This window comes from Fundulus heteroclitus, chromosome 13 (assembly GCF_011125445.2).
Source record: "Fundulus heteroclitus isolate FHET01 chromosome 13, MU-UCD_Fhet_4.1, whole genome shotgun sequence".
In the NCBI taxonomy this organism is placed as follows: domain Eukaryota; kingdom Metazoa; phylum Chordata; class Actinopteri; order Cyprinodontiformes; family Fundulidae; genus Fundulus; species Fundulus heteroclitus.
Genome location: NC_046373.1, coordinates 12,909,347 through 12,926,218, shown reverse-complemented (window position 1 = coordinate 12,926,218; position 16,872 = coordinate 12,909,347). Strand labels below are relative to the sequence as shown.

The following is a 16,872-nucleotide window of genomic DNA, read 5'->3' as shown; positions in this document are numbered from 1 at the left end:
TTTGTTAAATTAACTTCCAGTAACTAGTCATTCATTCCTCAGAACAACAGTCTGACTTTGGCTTCTTTAAAAAAAACAGTTAAGAGTCGGACTGGGCGATATGAAGTCATGCGGTTGTGATATTATTGATTCCGACGCGCTTTGTGCGAGACTTGGACCAGCAGGGTGAACATTTTATTCGCATGCAAAATTCATGGTTATTGTAAATGACAAATCCTGTACTATCACATTCTGTTACAGTCCTTTGTAATGTTATTAATCTGCACACTAATACTGCAGTAACGGCATGTTTTGGTGCTGTTAGAAGTCCACGTGTTGTTTTAAAAACTCTACATTCTTTGTCCGTCCATCTCTTTTTAGCACGAGCCGCCATTAGTGCATACATGAAGGCTAATGTAGGAAAAACGGGCGATTTAGCTGTTGTCGTTTCAAAATAATAGCATCGTCCTTGGATTTGTGTGTGGAGTTTACACTTAAACTCAGAATTAAGATGCATTATCAGCAGTCAGAAGCCAAACCAGCATCTGGCCTGTAAGATACCCGGGTCTGCTCTAGTCCGTTAGCAAAGAAGCTGGAGAGAAAATCAGGAAGCTGAGCTCTCATGGCTATGTGGTTCTTCAATCATGTCTGCGACATGTTACTTTCTTTATTTAGAGAAGGCGCCTCCATCTCTTTTAGTTCAAATATTATCTGCCACAGGCTTAGCTTAAACGTTTTCTTTAAGGTTTAGCAGTTTACTTTTCACTGTTTCTAGCGATTTTCTCTTTTAAATTTTCTTAAAATCACCGTGAACAAATTTATTAAGAAGCAGTTGTTGTTGCTTTTGTGGCCTCGTTGTGCAGCAGCTCCGGGTCTTGAATTCTCAGCTCAGATTGTGTTAGCAGACATCTTGAGGCAGCGCTGCGATTACCACTGTCATTACTGAGAAGATGAGCTTAGCTGTACCCCCCCCCCCCCCCCCCCCCCCCCACCCCACACACACACACCTCCCACTGAGCTTCATTGCACTAACATCTAGTTGTTAAACACCCACAGCAGCTCAGAATGTGGCTTTCAGAGTAAATGTGAAAGCGGTGGGGAGCGTAGAAAGCTGTGTTGTGCTTCTGCATTCTACCCAATCATTAGCTGCCCACATTTCACCCCGGCCAATCAGCGGCCTCGGTTACAGTGAATTCCTTCAAGAAAAATCCAGCTACCCAATGGCAACGCTGTTCAGTCGAACAAGCGAATCAGACGTCTCCCAGAGGAGAGGAGCCTTAATGGACCATGAGCGCCGATGTTTAAAACGCTTCGTCTGAATATGCAAACAATGTGATATTCATCAGGTCATAAACTAAGTGTAATGTTGGCAACTGTGTGCAGTAGAGATAAGGTGCCTAAAGGTTAGGTTAGGTTTGGTATGTACTGGTTATGGTTGGAGTAAGGCCATAGAAAGGGTTGATAATGAATGGAATAAGTGTGTGTGTGTGTGTGTGTGTGTGTTATTAACCTGGTGATGTCTGCTATGTTTAGGTTCGCGAAGCTTCTATGACAGCACTAGTGGATATTTATCGTCACGTTGGAGAGAAAGTCAGAATAGACCTGGGAAAGAGAGGACTTCCAGCTGCACGGTGAGTTTTTTTTGTTTGTTTTTTTGTACTCCTCTCTTGTTCTGAACACACTGATAGTAAGTCTGCTGCTTTGTGTGTGTGTGTGTTTCGGTGACTGGCCTGTGGCTCCCGGGGTCTTGGCACTGGGTCTGTCCCAGGCCACACCGTGTACCGCTCTGTCCTCCACCACACACAGAAGCACTTTCATTCAGAGCACAATGGCGTTTGACTGAGGGAAGCTGGAGGGAGGGAGGGGGGGGCAGCCGGGGTACAAAGGCGCTGCGTGGAGAAACAGAATTGGGAGCGATAACTACAGCGTTCAAGTCATCTAAAATAGGTTTAGGGGGTTTTGGTCCCTTTTTTTTTTTTCTGTGTGTGGATTTGAAGCTGTGAAGTGTTATTTAGAGCCCAGAGTGACGCCGGACTCCTCCCCATTTCCCTACCTGCTCCCATGTGTGAGATCTGAGCTGCAGTCTGCCTTGTATGCTGACTCCTCAGCATGAGTCGCGTGTCTGTGAATGCTGGCTGCAACCATGTGTCATGTGTTGTGCATATTAAGGCGGTCTGTCTCCTGTGTAAACACACTCTGTGTGTGTGGAGGGTTTATCTGCGCTGATGTGGGGTTATTTTGTTATCTTTGGTTATACGTTGGAGTCAGACATCTGTGATGATTTCACTTTTTTGTTAGGGGAACTGCAATAGTAATATCTTCGTTAACTCCATACGAAAGATAAAACCACGAGCAATCTTCTACTATCTTATAGGAAACACAGCTTCAGATGAGTTGAGCATATTTGCATTTCTTCTTCAGGTCCCAGGGTGAAAGTTGTGGTGTGATTCTATGTCGGCTCTGTAGAGCTAGCAACAAATTAGAGAGAAATTGGTTGATTCAACAGGGAGAAAGCTGTACTACTCTATAAAACGTTCAGTCTTCCTACTTCTTATTCTCTTTAGTTTTAAGTTTTTGTATTATTGAGTGTAGTTCTTCAAATAGTCCCTAAAGACGTTTGGCAGGTCTGTGTCCAAATGTAACATAACTTAGGCAAAACTGGAGTAAAGTAGTAGGGAATGTTAAATAAAATAAAAAACTCAACAAATAAAATGGGGGAAACACCATGAAATTGAAATTCCTTGCGTCATAAATTAACTAATGATTTGGTTAGAAATGCTGCGATCAAGGTTTTATGAACCAATTTCTAATCACCGCCTTTTTGTAAAGTTAAAATCGATTTCTCTATCAGAAGTATTTATTTCTTACCTTCCTGTCATGAGCAGTTGGTCGTTAATTAGTTGGTAGTTAATTAGCCTTTGGCTGGTAGGTTTACTAATATTTTAAAATAAAGATAGAGTTGGCGCTAGCGGTTAGCATGACTAGCATTACTAAAAGGGCTCTCTTGGTGTGTCTATTCTGAAGAATGGAGATACTTGTCTTAACGTTGGGATTTCCATGTCTTATGTTCCTGCGCGGGCCCTTGCGTCACCCAACCAGCTGCTTATAGTTGTCTCAGAAACTGGATATAATCTTAGAGAAGGTCGGGCTTCAGTTGTGACTCCCAAACTTGGGAATAAGTTGCCTTTTAGGTGTAACTCACCCCCTTACTCCGCCCACATCAATAGTTGGAAAAATGCACCTGTAGAGACGATGCCTGGCAGTCCAGGGTACGGGGGGGCTAGGGGTGATCGAGGCTACTAGAAAAAGGTAAATGAATACTAAATGAAGTAACTGAATGCTAAGTTAATAAATGGCTAACCTGAAAATTGATAAAGAAACCGCAAAAACGGAGCCGCTTTTATACTCCACAGCGGCTGAGCTACTGAGTTATTCTGGGTGACATCACAAAAGCTTTTGAACCAATACCAAAAACGGTGAAAAATTCACATGCAGTACACTGTTCAACGAAAGGCGGCGCCACAGTGACGGTTTTACACGCAAAAGACATCCATGTATGCATTTTATTGGCCAAAAATTGCAATTTTGGACGAGCTATCCTTTAAACAGTAGACAAACATCTTGATTTCCTGTTTTTTAAGTCTTTTAAAAGCACATCTTCTCTCAGTGGCCTTTGGCACTGTTTCTCCATTATATTTAGTCTGTTTGTCTTTGTGTTATTTTTATTTCTTCATAGTTCGCGGTATACGGATGAAAGTGCCGTCTTGTCTTGTAGTCATTATAAAACAGTTCGAAACCCAATAAGATGTCAGCAACCCCCCAAATTTGTTAAATGGAATAGATCCTAGTTATCTTTTATTGACGTTTTACTGACGTTCTTGGAGAACTGGAGCTAAACTTTGTAGACCTGCAACTTGACTCTCAACAGCATGGGATTACCATGAGCCTATAATTGGGCTGAATGCAGGTGGAGTTCAGTGTTCTGCCTCAATGTACACATTTTCCCCCTCTGTAAGGAAAACGAGTCATCCGACCCGTTTCCACCGGCAGCCGAAACCGTCGCATAATAAAACTGGGTTCCTCTAAGGAGGACGTGTAAAGAGGAAGAAAAGTAGGGTGAGAAGTAAAGATGTTTCATTGGGGAGGGGGGAGGAGCGATGTTGTTCTCTTTCTGCTGCCGGCCCTGTAGCCCCTCCCCCTCAGATGATAACGTGTGTGTGTGTCTGGGTTTGGGAGGGAGGTTATGTAAAAGGGTAACTGAGTCTCTGCCTGTCACAGTGACGACCCCACATGGCTACCTCTGTCATGCAGACGGTTTTTTAAAGCTCAAGATATTTCTTGGTGTGTATTTTGATTCTCCACGCAGCTGTAGGAGGAGGGGGGGGGGGAATCTTTGTTGCATGTCTGTGGCATGCTCTGGTCTCCTGCCGTTTGGCTCGCTCTTCCTCCCTTTCTCTTACACCCTCCCTCCCTCCTTCCCTTCTTTTCGCCCTTCTTGCCTCCCTCCCTGCCGGAGCCACTGCACCATGTTGGATACAAAGAGCCGAGGGGAGCTAAGGACCAGAGTGTGTCACTAGCATGGGGGGTAACGCAACGTTGCGCAGCAACACAGTGACCTATAAATTAGTCCGCTGGGAGATTGGAAGACGAATAGCTGCTGAAGACTAAACGCAAAGGATTTATTTGATTTTATTTATTTTACAAAAACGCACGGGCACGATGCTCATGACAGGAAGGGAGCCGCTTGAAAACGCAGCACGGCTCAGGAGCCAGATGCACGGCTAATTATTATCATCGGGAGCTGCTTTGTAATCCGGTGGCCGCGGCTGTGGCTCGGCGGCTAGACGCCAAAACACCGAAAGGCAGGTAGAGGGTTGGGTGTTGTTCTTTTTATATTTCTATTCACGTCTAATGTGGTGGAACGTGCTAAATTTTCTTTGTTGTTGTTGTTTTTTCCCCCCTACTAGCCACTGCTTTATAACAATCAAGCCTTTTTTTTTGTTGTTAAGTTAGTGATATGTTTTATCTTGTAAAACGGGGGCGAGGTTTCCCTCGTTTTTCTGCAGAGAGCACCTGGCTGAGGGCATTGAACTTCAGATTGCATGTTTGTCTGTGAGCAGCGCGTTTCTCAGACTCATGCTACCTCAATGAGACACACCCACATATTGGCAGATTGATGAGCAGGTTGGGGGGGGGGGGGTGTCCACATGTGGCTGATCCGCAGCGCCTGTGTTTGTTACCGGCTCAATCACGACTGACTGATTTATCGCTTAACTCATATTTTACTGATGCTCCTCAGATATCAGCTCAACATGCGTCAACGTTTTGTCTTGACCTTGTTTTCGTCTCTTTTTTTTTTTTTTTTTTTTCTCCCTCCAGGTTACAGACGATATTTTCTCGTTTTGATGAAGCCTTGAATTCTGGCAACATGGCTCTAAGCCCAAGTCACGGTCAGTACCATTTCTCATTTCTTTTTTTTTTTTTTTTTTCACCCAATTGGATCAGAGAGAGCAGCCGAGTCGAGTCATTGTTTATGAAGATGCTTTTACTGCTGTCAGGTAGTGAGTTTGTTTCATGGTGAGCAGGTTGTGAGTGTCTGCGTTGGATGCAGGGATTCCTGTGCGTGTCTTAATCAGCAGATGCTCTCGTGGTTGTCTGTTTGTTGCTATGAGCTCTTGTAAGAGGACATAACAGGATTAATGGTTTAGTGTGTGTGTGTGTGTGTGTGTGTTTTCTAAGAGAGCCAGACCTGAACTGAGGTCTAATGTTGCTGCTGAGATGTTTCTTTTTTTCTTTTTTTTCTCTAGCAGAGGTGTGGATTTAAGTTTGAAGAAATGTTCTACTTTGGGCTCACAATAAAATCAGTGGAGTGGTGACGGTGCTTATCTTGCTTGAAGGAACAGATTCAAGACTTTAATTATTGGGTGATTCAGTTGATCCAGATTGTGACTTTAATACAGCATGATTATTATGTTATCAGACTGATGTGATAATTGGAAGAAATAAATCTATTTGTTACAGATGTGTCTCAATACTGTGCGTTGGGAGTTTAGTTTGCAGAAACATACTTGAGTCACTTATAACCTGTTAGAGATGTTGTGGTCTGTTTGTGATTCCTAAGTTTGCAAAGCTCTTACTTGCCAATGCCGCTTTTAAACTATTTGGATTTCTCTCTAAGTGCTATGAATGATAATTTTATCCCAGATCTTCTCAAAAATAAAATGGATGGCAGCCCAAAAGTTAAAAATGGAGATGCACCGTTCTGATAGCTGGGTATCGGCTCCAATATTGACTAATTTGCTGGATGAGATATTGGATGATTGATGCCGATCCAGCATTCCAATCTAGCCATTATTATTTTTTTATTAACCATACACGGCAATACAGTTACGGCGATCTGGTCACTTCTATGTTTGCAATGCCGGCTACGCAGAGCAGCTAGCGATGGGCAAACACAAGTCTGCAATTTGGAAACATTTCAAATCTGATACGTTAACAAGTCCAACTGCAACATGCAACATCTGCAATGTGTACGTTGCGAGGGAGGTGATATGGAGGTGATGGTTGGTAAATTCAACACCACAAATTTAAATAAGCACCTCCAAAAGCACCATGCTAAAGAACATGCATAACTTCTTTTAACTATGTTCATTTCATGCCTGAAAACTTCACTCACAAGGCAAGGTATCTGATTTATTCATTCAACAGTAGAATGGGATCAGGTATGGGCCGATATGCTTAGCACAGGGTTCGGATTGGATCGGTGCATCTCTAGTTACAAACCTGCCCCTCTTTGCATCACTAAAAGTCTTATGCACAGGAAAATGCTGGACTATTGGCACAAGCATATTTTACTCCTGTACTATACATATCGTAGCTTATTAACTTTTTGTTTTGCACACTTGAAAATGCAGTATGTAGCCTGGTAGATCACCTGATTAAAAAGGTTTATACACCGCATTTTTCGGATCATAAGATCCACTAAATATTCTTCCCACGTGTGTAATATCACTCTGTTCCTTCATGTACACAGCTCTCTCCTGAGTAGCTGGACTACACAGCTCTGTTTCTAACATGGGGCAAAAATAAACGTAACTTTTATATTAAATTAACTTACTAGGTTTATTGTTGCTAGCGAGTACTCTGGGCGCGGGCTTCCTAAAGGCTCCCATATACTCTGACATACTGTGAGCTGCGCGGACTCCGCAGATGTCTTACCCTCCATAGTCAAGCGTACTGTTGACTACATTTCTTGTGGAAAATTCCTACAATTCCCACACTTTCTGCCAGTGTGACGAAGCGGTGGAACAGATGGTAAAATGTGTGATTAGCTAGCTGAGCACCTAGAGCCGTTTCTTTTCCCGCAGACTCCCACCTGTCAGTGAGAACAGAGGGACAGTGATGCTGCGCGTCTTTGAGACCGCCTGCTTGGAGCAGCTCAGTGTATCAAGCTCGGTGTCGCGTATAAAACAGTCGGATGTAAGGACTTCTTGCCGCTGAGAAGTTTGCGGTGTGACACCGCGTACATGTATGCGCGGAGACTGCACTGAGTACGCCTCAAGTACGCGCGGGCCTCCACAGAGTGAACTACGCCAGAGTATGTGGGGCTCTTTACATGAATGCACTTCTAGTTTCATCATTACAGTCAGGCAGTCCTGTGGACAGCTCAGTGGTCCAATCAGGTAGTGACAGACAAACAGACTGTAATATCTGTTCAGAATAAACAGTGGTGTCCAACTTTGTGTTTTTAGGATTTGCTGTTTTGTGTAAGGTTCATAAATCATTCATTCATTTACTGTGCGGGAGTCATGAGCCTTTGTTTTGTCATTGATCATTAAAGGCGAGAGGGGCCGTCACACTATGTGTGTGACAGAGCAGTCACCGTTACACAGCTCAGCAGTTCAAAAACATTGTTTTTATTTCAGTTAAGATTTAGCTGCAGAATAGTTTTTAAACCATCTTGTATACAGTAGAGTCCAACTTAGTTTATACTCTAAACCTAAACCTGTTTAGGTTTAGAGTAATCTAAATTTTACCAACATACTTCTTCTGATTTAAACTATTACCAATGTTTTGTAGTTCCCAACCAGGGTCCCGACTTAAATCTGATGGGGAATCTGTGAAGGGAGCTAAAAATTAGGTTAATGGCAAAGAGGCCTTCAAACCTCAAAGACTTGGAGCTCTTCACCAAAGAAAGGTGTAAAAACAAGTTTGTCATGTCATCTTTTAATCATATGTAAATAAAAACTGAAACTTTTTTTGTTGAATAATCCTTTTCCTGTATAGTCTTATTGTTATTTCCTACCAGAAACAAACTTCTTGAAGTCCTGAATAACTTGTATCCTAAATGTGCCAGGTGTATGAATAATTTTGAATTGGATAAAAATGGCCTTTTTGGTTTCCGACCTGCCGATCACTGATTTGGGGCGGTCAGCCCTAAAATCGGCCCACACTGCTCACCTGCCGATTTACTCAGTGTCTCTCTAATTTCACTTAAAAGCCTGCAGGAAGGATCAAACACTGTGCTTGAGCTAAATTAAAGGGATGCTGTCTTTTTTTTTTTTTTTTCTTTAACATTGTTTTTCCCCCTGCTCTGGTGATAAGAAGTCCTTCACAGTAGAGATAACAGCAGAGGGTCTAGCAAAGATAGGCACTGATCATTAGGCTGGTTAAGATGCTCCAGATTTATGATCACAAGTAGTTTACCTGCAGTAGAAAACCTAAAGCAGGCAACATTAACTAGCTAGTGGGAAAGTAAGCCACAGTATTCAGTGAAAGTGTTCACTTTCTCCAGTTTAACCAGTTCATTCATGTAACGGTTACATGATTCGGTTCCACAGTATGTTTTATCATTACGGCCCGCAACATTTCAGTTTGTTGTAAGTTACCTTAGATATTTGTCAGTGTAACAATGTAATGTAAACACAGCAACAGCTTATAGGCTTTTAAAATGGCATTCTTTCAAGTTAGGATTAGATTTTTTTCACTTTAAAGCTGCTTCAACATGATGCAATGTTCCATGCAAATAAATCTGTTCATTTTCTAATTATTTAATTAATTATGGAATTGGGTCAAAAAGGGTGGGGACTCAAAGACAAAATATTGTTGTTTTTTTTGTCAAACTTTTTAAGTTTATATCACAGTCATATATATATATATATATATATATATATATATATATATATATATATATATATATATATATATATATATATATATATATATATATAAATTGCTATATAAATAAATTGCTATATAAATAAATTGCTATAGGATAAAGGAATCTGTTGAAGAAAAATGTGTTTAAAATTCATATTAAAACATATTGAGGGCTAATTTACCATATAAAATCATTGTAAAATGTAGAAGAATTCAAAAGAAAAATTAGCTTACAACAGTCTGAGGAAGAATTGAGTGCCAAAAATGATGTGCTGATGTTGTATCTCTTGGTTATGATTTTTGTTTTTGGTTATGATTAGTGTTGCGCCGATGCCATTGTTTTGGCCCCGATACGATACCTGGCTGTGCAGTATTGGCCGATACCATCTGTTTGAAATTGATGTGTGTGTGTATATATGAAGAACTGCATACTACTTATAGGGTGGTAGAACTTTTTATTGCCTACCTGGAATGGGTGACAATAGTTGAATGAACTTTTGGCTCTCAAAGGCCAAAATAGTGCAACATTCGTGAAATTATAACATGTATAATAGTAGTGCAACAGTAAGACAGTAAAATTACATTAATAATTGAATAATCTTTTTTAAACCCTGAAAAAAGTGGTATCAAAATGGTATCGGTGCCCTATTTGTTGGTACTCGCCGATACCGTTTTAGTGCTGGATCTGGGCCCTGTCCGATACTGGTATCGGTATCGGTGCAACACTAGTTATGACACTAAAGACGATTTACTCGTTTAAGGCAGGAGTAATTTTAGTCCGTCGAACTTTCAAGCACCTCAGACAGGTCCAAACTAAGCAATTACTCACTTTTCCTCAAACCTAAAACAGACTCTTCCAAGTCACCGACTAGAAGAGGTTTTGAACACTTCTTGTTTTCTAAAATGCAAGCAAGGCTCCTGGTCTTTGGAGTTGCCTTATTCGCTCCATCTTTACACGTGCTTTCCTAGTTTCTTTAAACCGGCCGTGCTCGGTAAGATTATATCTTATCAGCAATCTAAAGTTTGTCAAAGTTTGTTTGTTTTAGCGGCTGTAGTTTACGCCATTCGTCCCTCTGCAGCGGCTCATCTTTTTTAAACTGTGACCCACATTAGATAGTTCCTCCTGCAGAGCTGTCGCCACAGAAACCGGCTTCAAATCTCCGTTACACAGTAAAACGGAGAGATTTCCCAGATCCTGCTGAGCAAGCATCAAATGTTCTAATATGGAGATGTCTTGAATCATGTAAAGGTAGCGGACTCTAACCTTGGGCTAGCATCTGCTTACAGTAGCATGTTCACCTTTTGAGAAGCTGTGGTTGCCACACTCCAAATAAGCTCTCCCAGTTTTTGTTTCCAAGTCCATCCAAAAACGGTGACGTAACATTGAAAACGTTATGAGACTGAGCTGCTGCCGCCTCTCAACCTCTCGGTTCGAGACAAAACGTACTCCGTCTGTTAAAACCCAGACACATGGACGCGTTCCCTCTCGTCCTCGCCCCACTTCGCTTTTAGGCCAACTCTTGGCATTCGCTTTGAGGAGAGAAAGAGGAAGCGGACCGAGATCTGTGCCAGAGGACCGGATCACAGCGCTGTGCCTATCACTGCCTCTCCCCGATTCATCGTGACGGGAACAGAGAGCAACACTGAGCCGGCAGCAGAGTGAAGGAGGAAATGGAGGAGAAAAACCAGACAGCAAAAAGGAGCAAACCTTTCACCGTTTTCGTCCCATGCCAGTTTAAGTTTGCTTATGCGGATGTCCCTTTAATCTCATGTGCTGGTGGATTTCGGCACGCAGAGAAAATGTTGTCGGCATACGGTTTTTAAATTTAAGTCGGCTTAAACCTTTTGTAATTTCATCCATGTGCTTTGGCACAGATGGACAACATCTGCCTCTGTGGAGGAAGGCCGGGGTGTCCTCCGTTGTCTCCCTTAGCATGTGCATGGATGTGCGCAGTCTTTTCTTTATGAATGGTGGAAAAAAAACATAAGAAATATTACAGAAAGACGAAAGTTAAAGCTGAGAGATCAGTCGTTTTATCACAATTTCAGTTTCTACTTAATTAAAACGGATAACTAGTAGATGAGTTCTGACCCTTTTTTTAAAATACCACTGTCAAAATAAAGGAAACTAGCTATTTTTATCATTATTTTAGCCAAATGATGGACAGTTCAAGGCAGAGCTATTGGATCCACGGTTTATTTGACGAGTGTGGACACAAGTTAAGCTCGGTCCTGCTGGGTTTATGTGTGGGAATGTGAACCATGAGTCAGCTGGTGGTTCTAGGCATAGCTATTACTTGACATCACTTAGCCCCCTCATAAAGAGAGGTGCATAAAAGATATTTATTGCACCGCGTACCGGCCAGCAGCTACGGCTGTCGTTTTTTGGGTTTTGACAGGGATTGACACTCACCCTCTCATGCAGACATGGCCGTTCTGCTTCAGTGCATCGCCGGCTCTGCAGAGAGCGCCGTGACCCTGTTTCCAGGCTAGACCGGTTGCCATAGCGAGGCTTTACTCTGAATATTGTGGGTCATCCCTTTCGCCCCACTTGGAACCGAGACTGCGCGTTTTGGATGCGTCTTTGTTTGAGATCTTTTTCTCTCAGCTGTTCCGGATGTGGAGTGGTCTGACTTTTCGTTGAGAAGCTTGCATGTATTGCACGTTTTGCTGCGAGATGCACCAATTGGAGATTTTTGTCGGCAATTTCTGAATTACAGCTTTGTAAAGCTGGTTACAATTAAAAAAAAAAATTTATTCTCCTTCCACTCCCCCTACTATCTGCATAAATTGGAAATGTAACCATTTAAAAGAATAAAATGTCTCATATTCATTAAAACCTCCTGGATCATTTCCAGGTGAACAACGTGAGAGAGAGCAGTCAGCGTTGCACAGCTCTGCAGCTAAACAGGATTTACCAATTGCGGAACAAATCCAAACTGATAAGGGTTGGAGGCTTCAAATTGTCTTTTTTTATTATTGCATATAACTACTGCTTTTTTTTTTGGAATTAAACAAATGATCAAATCTACAAAATCTTCCCTCCAATCGTCGTTTTCCTTTGCTATCTGTGCACAAAACTCTATATAGACTCCCTGTAACGTGGTTTTTAAACAGGAGTTTGTGGGACTAACAAATAAGTCCGATTTTTCTGTAGGAAAATTAATGTGTGAATCATTGTAGATACAAAACCTTAGACAGGTGTTGCACGTTTGCCTTTTCAAAAGATGCTCATGCGGTTCTCGATATAAAAAAGAAAATCTATTCTTAGCCGAATAAACAGGATTTAGGTCATTCTTTCTTTAAACACCCCTGCTATATTTAGCCAACTTTATTTAAATGGATTAAAAGCAAATTTTGGTGCACCTAAGTCTGCTTTTGAGTAAAAGTCATTGGATGCATGTGGTCTTGATCACTATTAAATTAAAGAGAATTTAAATGCTTATTAAAAGTGGAATACATTGTGTTGTACTTAAAGTTTTCAAATTGTAAGGTTTTAATTTGGCTATCAATTGATAAAATTGAAAATACAAAAGTCTGCATCACCTTTTGGACAGCCTGCTTTACAGCCCCACAAATGACCTTTAAGAACACCAGTGCTGCCCCCTTGTGGTCAGGGCGTCAAAATAGTTGCTCATGCAGATCTGTTAATAGCGCCTTCATCAGCTTTTTCGCTTTCAGCATGGATTCCAAGTTACTCTGAGTCAGCTTGTAATTGAGATCTGATAACGGAGAGCTGCCTTCTTTTCTATCATCTGTTTTGGCTGGTTTTATTTTTTTATATATAAGATATGCATTTGAACAGAGCTGGGCTTTGCACACCTAATATTTGAAATAAATTTGGGCAAAACATTTTAAACCACTCCATTGCTCTCCTGAAATGGAGGGAGGAGGGGAGTCTCGGTCTGGAGTTTCCATGGCAACCATGTTTAGCGCATGGGGAGCCTTCATCTCTGTGTGTGTGGGTGTGTGTGTGTCAGTTTGTGTGGACTTGCTTCACGTTTAATACTGTTAATGTTTCATCAGCTTCTGTCCAGGAGGACATTTTTAGTTTGGTAACTGAACATAATCAGCGATTCAACAATCAACACGAGGAAGTGTGTGGCACGCCTCACATTGTGCGCTCAGTCTCTTCTACGAGGGATCCACTCCTCCTCCGTTGTCTTCGCTCTGCACTTCACCCCAGACGCATGCACTCCCCTGGGGTCTGACTCGATAAAACCAAAAGAAGGATGCGAACCATGTGATCGCTAGTGATTGCTAATCAATGCTCAGACCGTTGATGCATATTGCTGATTATGACCTTAGAGTCTTGTTAGAAAACTGTTCATTTCAATAAAGAAATAATCTCTATTTAATTTTTGTATTTTATATTTATTCTTGCTCTGATTATTCTTTTTTTTTTTTTTTTTTTTGCTGTAATTTCACTTTTGAAGCGAACTTATAACGGAAACAATGTTGGGATTTTCATAATCCAGACAAACGTTCTGTTTTATTCCTGTTGAAGGACCCCTGTGTGTAAAAGAGAAGCTGCTGCATCGTAGAAAACGCTGCAACTCCTGTTAAAGTTAAGGATTCTGCTCAACGTGTTCTTGTCAGAAATGCCAATCAATCAATCAAGTTTATTTGTATAGCCCTTTACAATAGCCGAACGTTACCCAAAGTACTTTACAATAGAGCCATAAAACAATACATAAGACATACAAAACATACAGATACAATAAAAGGTGCTGTAGTGGTACAGCGCTGCTAGACATTAAGAGCCTTCCAAAAATCAGATCAGAATCAGAAATACTTTAATAATCCCAGAGGGAAATTGGTGTTTCAGTACAACCGCCATAACATAACAAAAATGTATAGAAAGGAACAGACAGAAGGAGGAACACCTAAGAGACCATATTACCCAGGTCTGAATTAAATGCTAATTTAAAAAAGTGGGCCTTAAGCTTCGTTTTAAAAAGGCCTAATATAATCAGTCATAATCTTGATCACAAAACAAACCCCACACTTGCAAAGGGCCGTTTGAATGCAAGATCTGACAAAACCATTAATTTTCAAGTACTCCTAATCCACATAACGAATACCAATGATATATTTGGCAGTGCGGAATTTGCTTTTATCATTTTCCATGTCTGGATAAGTATTGGATAAAGTCTGGAAACCAGCATCTTTTGATGTTCTGTTTTATTTTTACATTATTCTGTTTTCTAAAAAATGAAAAATAAATCAGACATGCAATAGTTTATATCTAATATTCCCAATAATGTCCATTTATTGTTATCGAGGGGAACTGCTCAATATTAATTGTAAGGCATATGGCCCAGCCCTATCTTGATGCCAAGACCGTAGATTTAAATGACCACGGTCCTGAATCTAATGGAGCTATTGATCCATCAGAGAGGAAAAAACAATGGAAATATTGATTAATATCAACCAGAACAATAGTGTCACTATTTTGTTTTCCTAAAATCATGCTGCCCTCCTTTTTTTTTTTTTGGCATAATTTTAATAAAAAGTAATTAAACTTTGAAATATTTTACTCTTAATAAACTGTTATTTATACTGGAAATCTCATTGAGACGCAGTTACAGGAGAGAGCTGCGTTCTCTGTTCTTCTTTAGATGGAAGTCAAAAATGTTGATGGGTGAAGGCGAAGCTTTTCTTCTGTTTTGCATTTTCTTTTCTAAAGCATATAAGGCTGCATTTGGGTTTAGTAAGTCTTTATTAGGACTTGCACGCTGCTGAACTGAACATTTCCGTAAAAAAATTTTTCCGTTAACCACGCAATCTGATGCATTCCCTGGAAAAATTCAGGTCAGATCTGCTGAGCTCAAACTGACCTGCAGACGCTGCAGGTAACTTTGTGTTAAAGTCTCTGCTCCTTTTTTAAACTGATGGTGCGTTCACTTCACATATTTATTATGACTAGGGCTGCACAACTTTAGGAAGATATTTAATGTCAACTTTACTGTTGAAAATGGGAATACCAAAACCTGTTCTAATCTACCCTAATTTAGACTAATCTAGACTGTTTTCTTCTTCTACACTGCAAAAAGAGAACTAGAAATAATTAAAAATGTTCTTAAAATTAGTGTATTTGTCCATGATTTAAGCAGGTAAGTAAGATGATTTGCCAATGGAATAAGATTTTTGCACTTAAAATAGGAACAATTCATCTCAATCATCTTATTTCAAGTGCAGGATGTCTAATTATCTTATTTTAGGGGTACAAAATACTCATCCATTGGAAGATAATCATATTTACCTGCTCAAATCAAGGATAAATACTCTAACTTTAAAAACATTTTAATTATTTTTAGATCCGTTTTTGCAGTGTATGGCGTCTTCAGCGCTCCTTACGAGTGCCAGCATCTCAGCCACTGAAGACATAAACCTGGTGTTGGCTTTAATGGTTAATTTTATGGCTGATTCAGTAAAATAAAAAGGTTAAATATGAATCAGAATGGTGCGATGGAGTGGGAAGGTTGAGGCCTCAGATGGGTGTGGTCCTACCATCCTAATAATCACCTCTCTTTTGGTAATTACCAGCCCCCCCTCTGTTCTTTTGGTGAGAATGCAGATATAGCTGGGTGTTTATTTTTTTTTTTTTTGTCCTCCTTTTTTCTGCTCACACAACACGACCGTGTTGTTAATAAATGGATACACAGCTGAGGGGGGAGGGGGAGAGAGACTGCGTTGTCATGGATAATGAGTTCAGGTTAGGCGGTCTGGCATGGACACAGTGCATCCCCGACCCGTTAGTATTCCTGGGGTGTCTGACTCTGTGTGTGTGTGTGTGTGTGTGTGTGTGTGTGTGTCCCTTTCTCTCGCTCCCACCACAAACCGAGAGGCCTGCCTCCGCACTGGCTGGAGCACCATGATGTCACCTCCCGTCTGATTGGCTGTGAGGCTGCTGAGAAAAGAGGAGAGGGAGTGAGGGAGGGAGGGATGGAGAGAGAAATGAAAGAAAATGCCGGCACTTGTATGGGTGGAGGGGGACTTCTCTATTTATTTTTTTTATGTGTCTCCCCGTTGATCTTTTTTTGGACGGAGTGCGCGCACAGCTTTAGCCTCACCATGAAGCGCGCGTGAGGGGTGCTTAACGTGCGCATGTGTGATTTTTGGGGTACGGCTTGGAGAAGAGCGGAGACCCCGCGACACCACGCCCTCCTAGAAGCATGAGACGGCTCATCTGCCAGCGCATCTGTGACTGTGAGTGCAGGGACGGACTCAGCCGCGTGTCTAAACGTTAACGCAGGACAGGCCGTGTACGTACGTGTCTCTGCATTGGCTTCCAAACCCCCCATCAGACCCTCCATGCCACTGGACGGTTGAGCTGCCGTTCACACGCATGCTCTGGTCCATTTGATGGAGCAGAGCTCTCGTTGTTCGTAGGTGAGGCGAAGTATGTGTCAGCGTTGCAGGGTGGTGGCTTTAGCGCATTTCTCCAATGCACGACGGCAACAGTTTGATCTCCACAGTGGACGTTCGTGTGGGTTTCTTCCCCATCGTTGTTACAGACATGTCAGGTTTCAGTCCCAGATCTCTGGCTTGCTTTATTTCTGCTAGCATTCACAAAAAGGTTTTTTTATGGTTTTTTTACCTGCAGAGGAGGTCTGTCAGTCAGTAGTTGGACGTCTTGACCAAATGGATGCTAGTTTTTGCATGATAAAGTGATTGTTCTTTGATCTGGGTTAGCTTTTTTTTTTTTTTTTTTTTTTTATCCTCCCTATC

At 41.4% G+C, this 16,872-nt stretch overlaps 1 protein-coding gene across 44 annotated transcripts in view; it reads left to right on the top strand.

Moving 5' to 3' along the window:
• The window catches only part of clasp2 (cytoplasmic linker associated protein 2), a 79,092-nt gene that overhangs the window by 18,253 nt on the left and 43,967 nt on the right, over nucleotides 1-16,872 (top strand). For 39 of the 44 annotated variants that reach the window (XM_036145084.1, XM_036145085.1, XM_036145104.1 and 36 more), the window contains 2 exons: nucleotides 1,513-1,610; nucleotides 5,359-5,429. In XM_036145084.1, the coding sequence (XP_036000977.1) occupies nucleotides 1,513-1,610; nucleotides 5,359-5,429 (169 nt within the window). Of the gene's footprint in view, nucleotides 1-1,512; nucleotides 1,611-4,220; nucleotides 4,321-4,379; nucleotides 4,842-5,358; nucleotides 5,430-16,130; nucleotides 16,351-16,872 lie in introns of those variants that run through there. The other 5 variants (XM_036145129.1, XM_036145119.1, XM_036145121.1 and 2 more) reach the window with 4 other exon arrangements.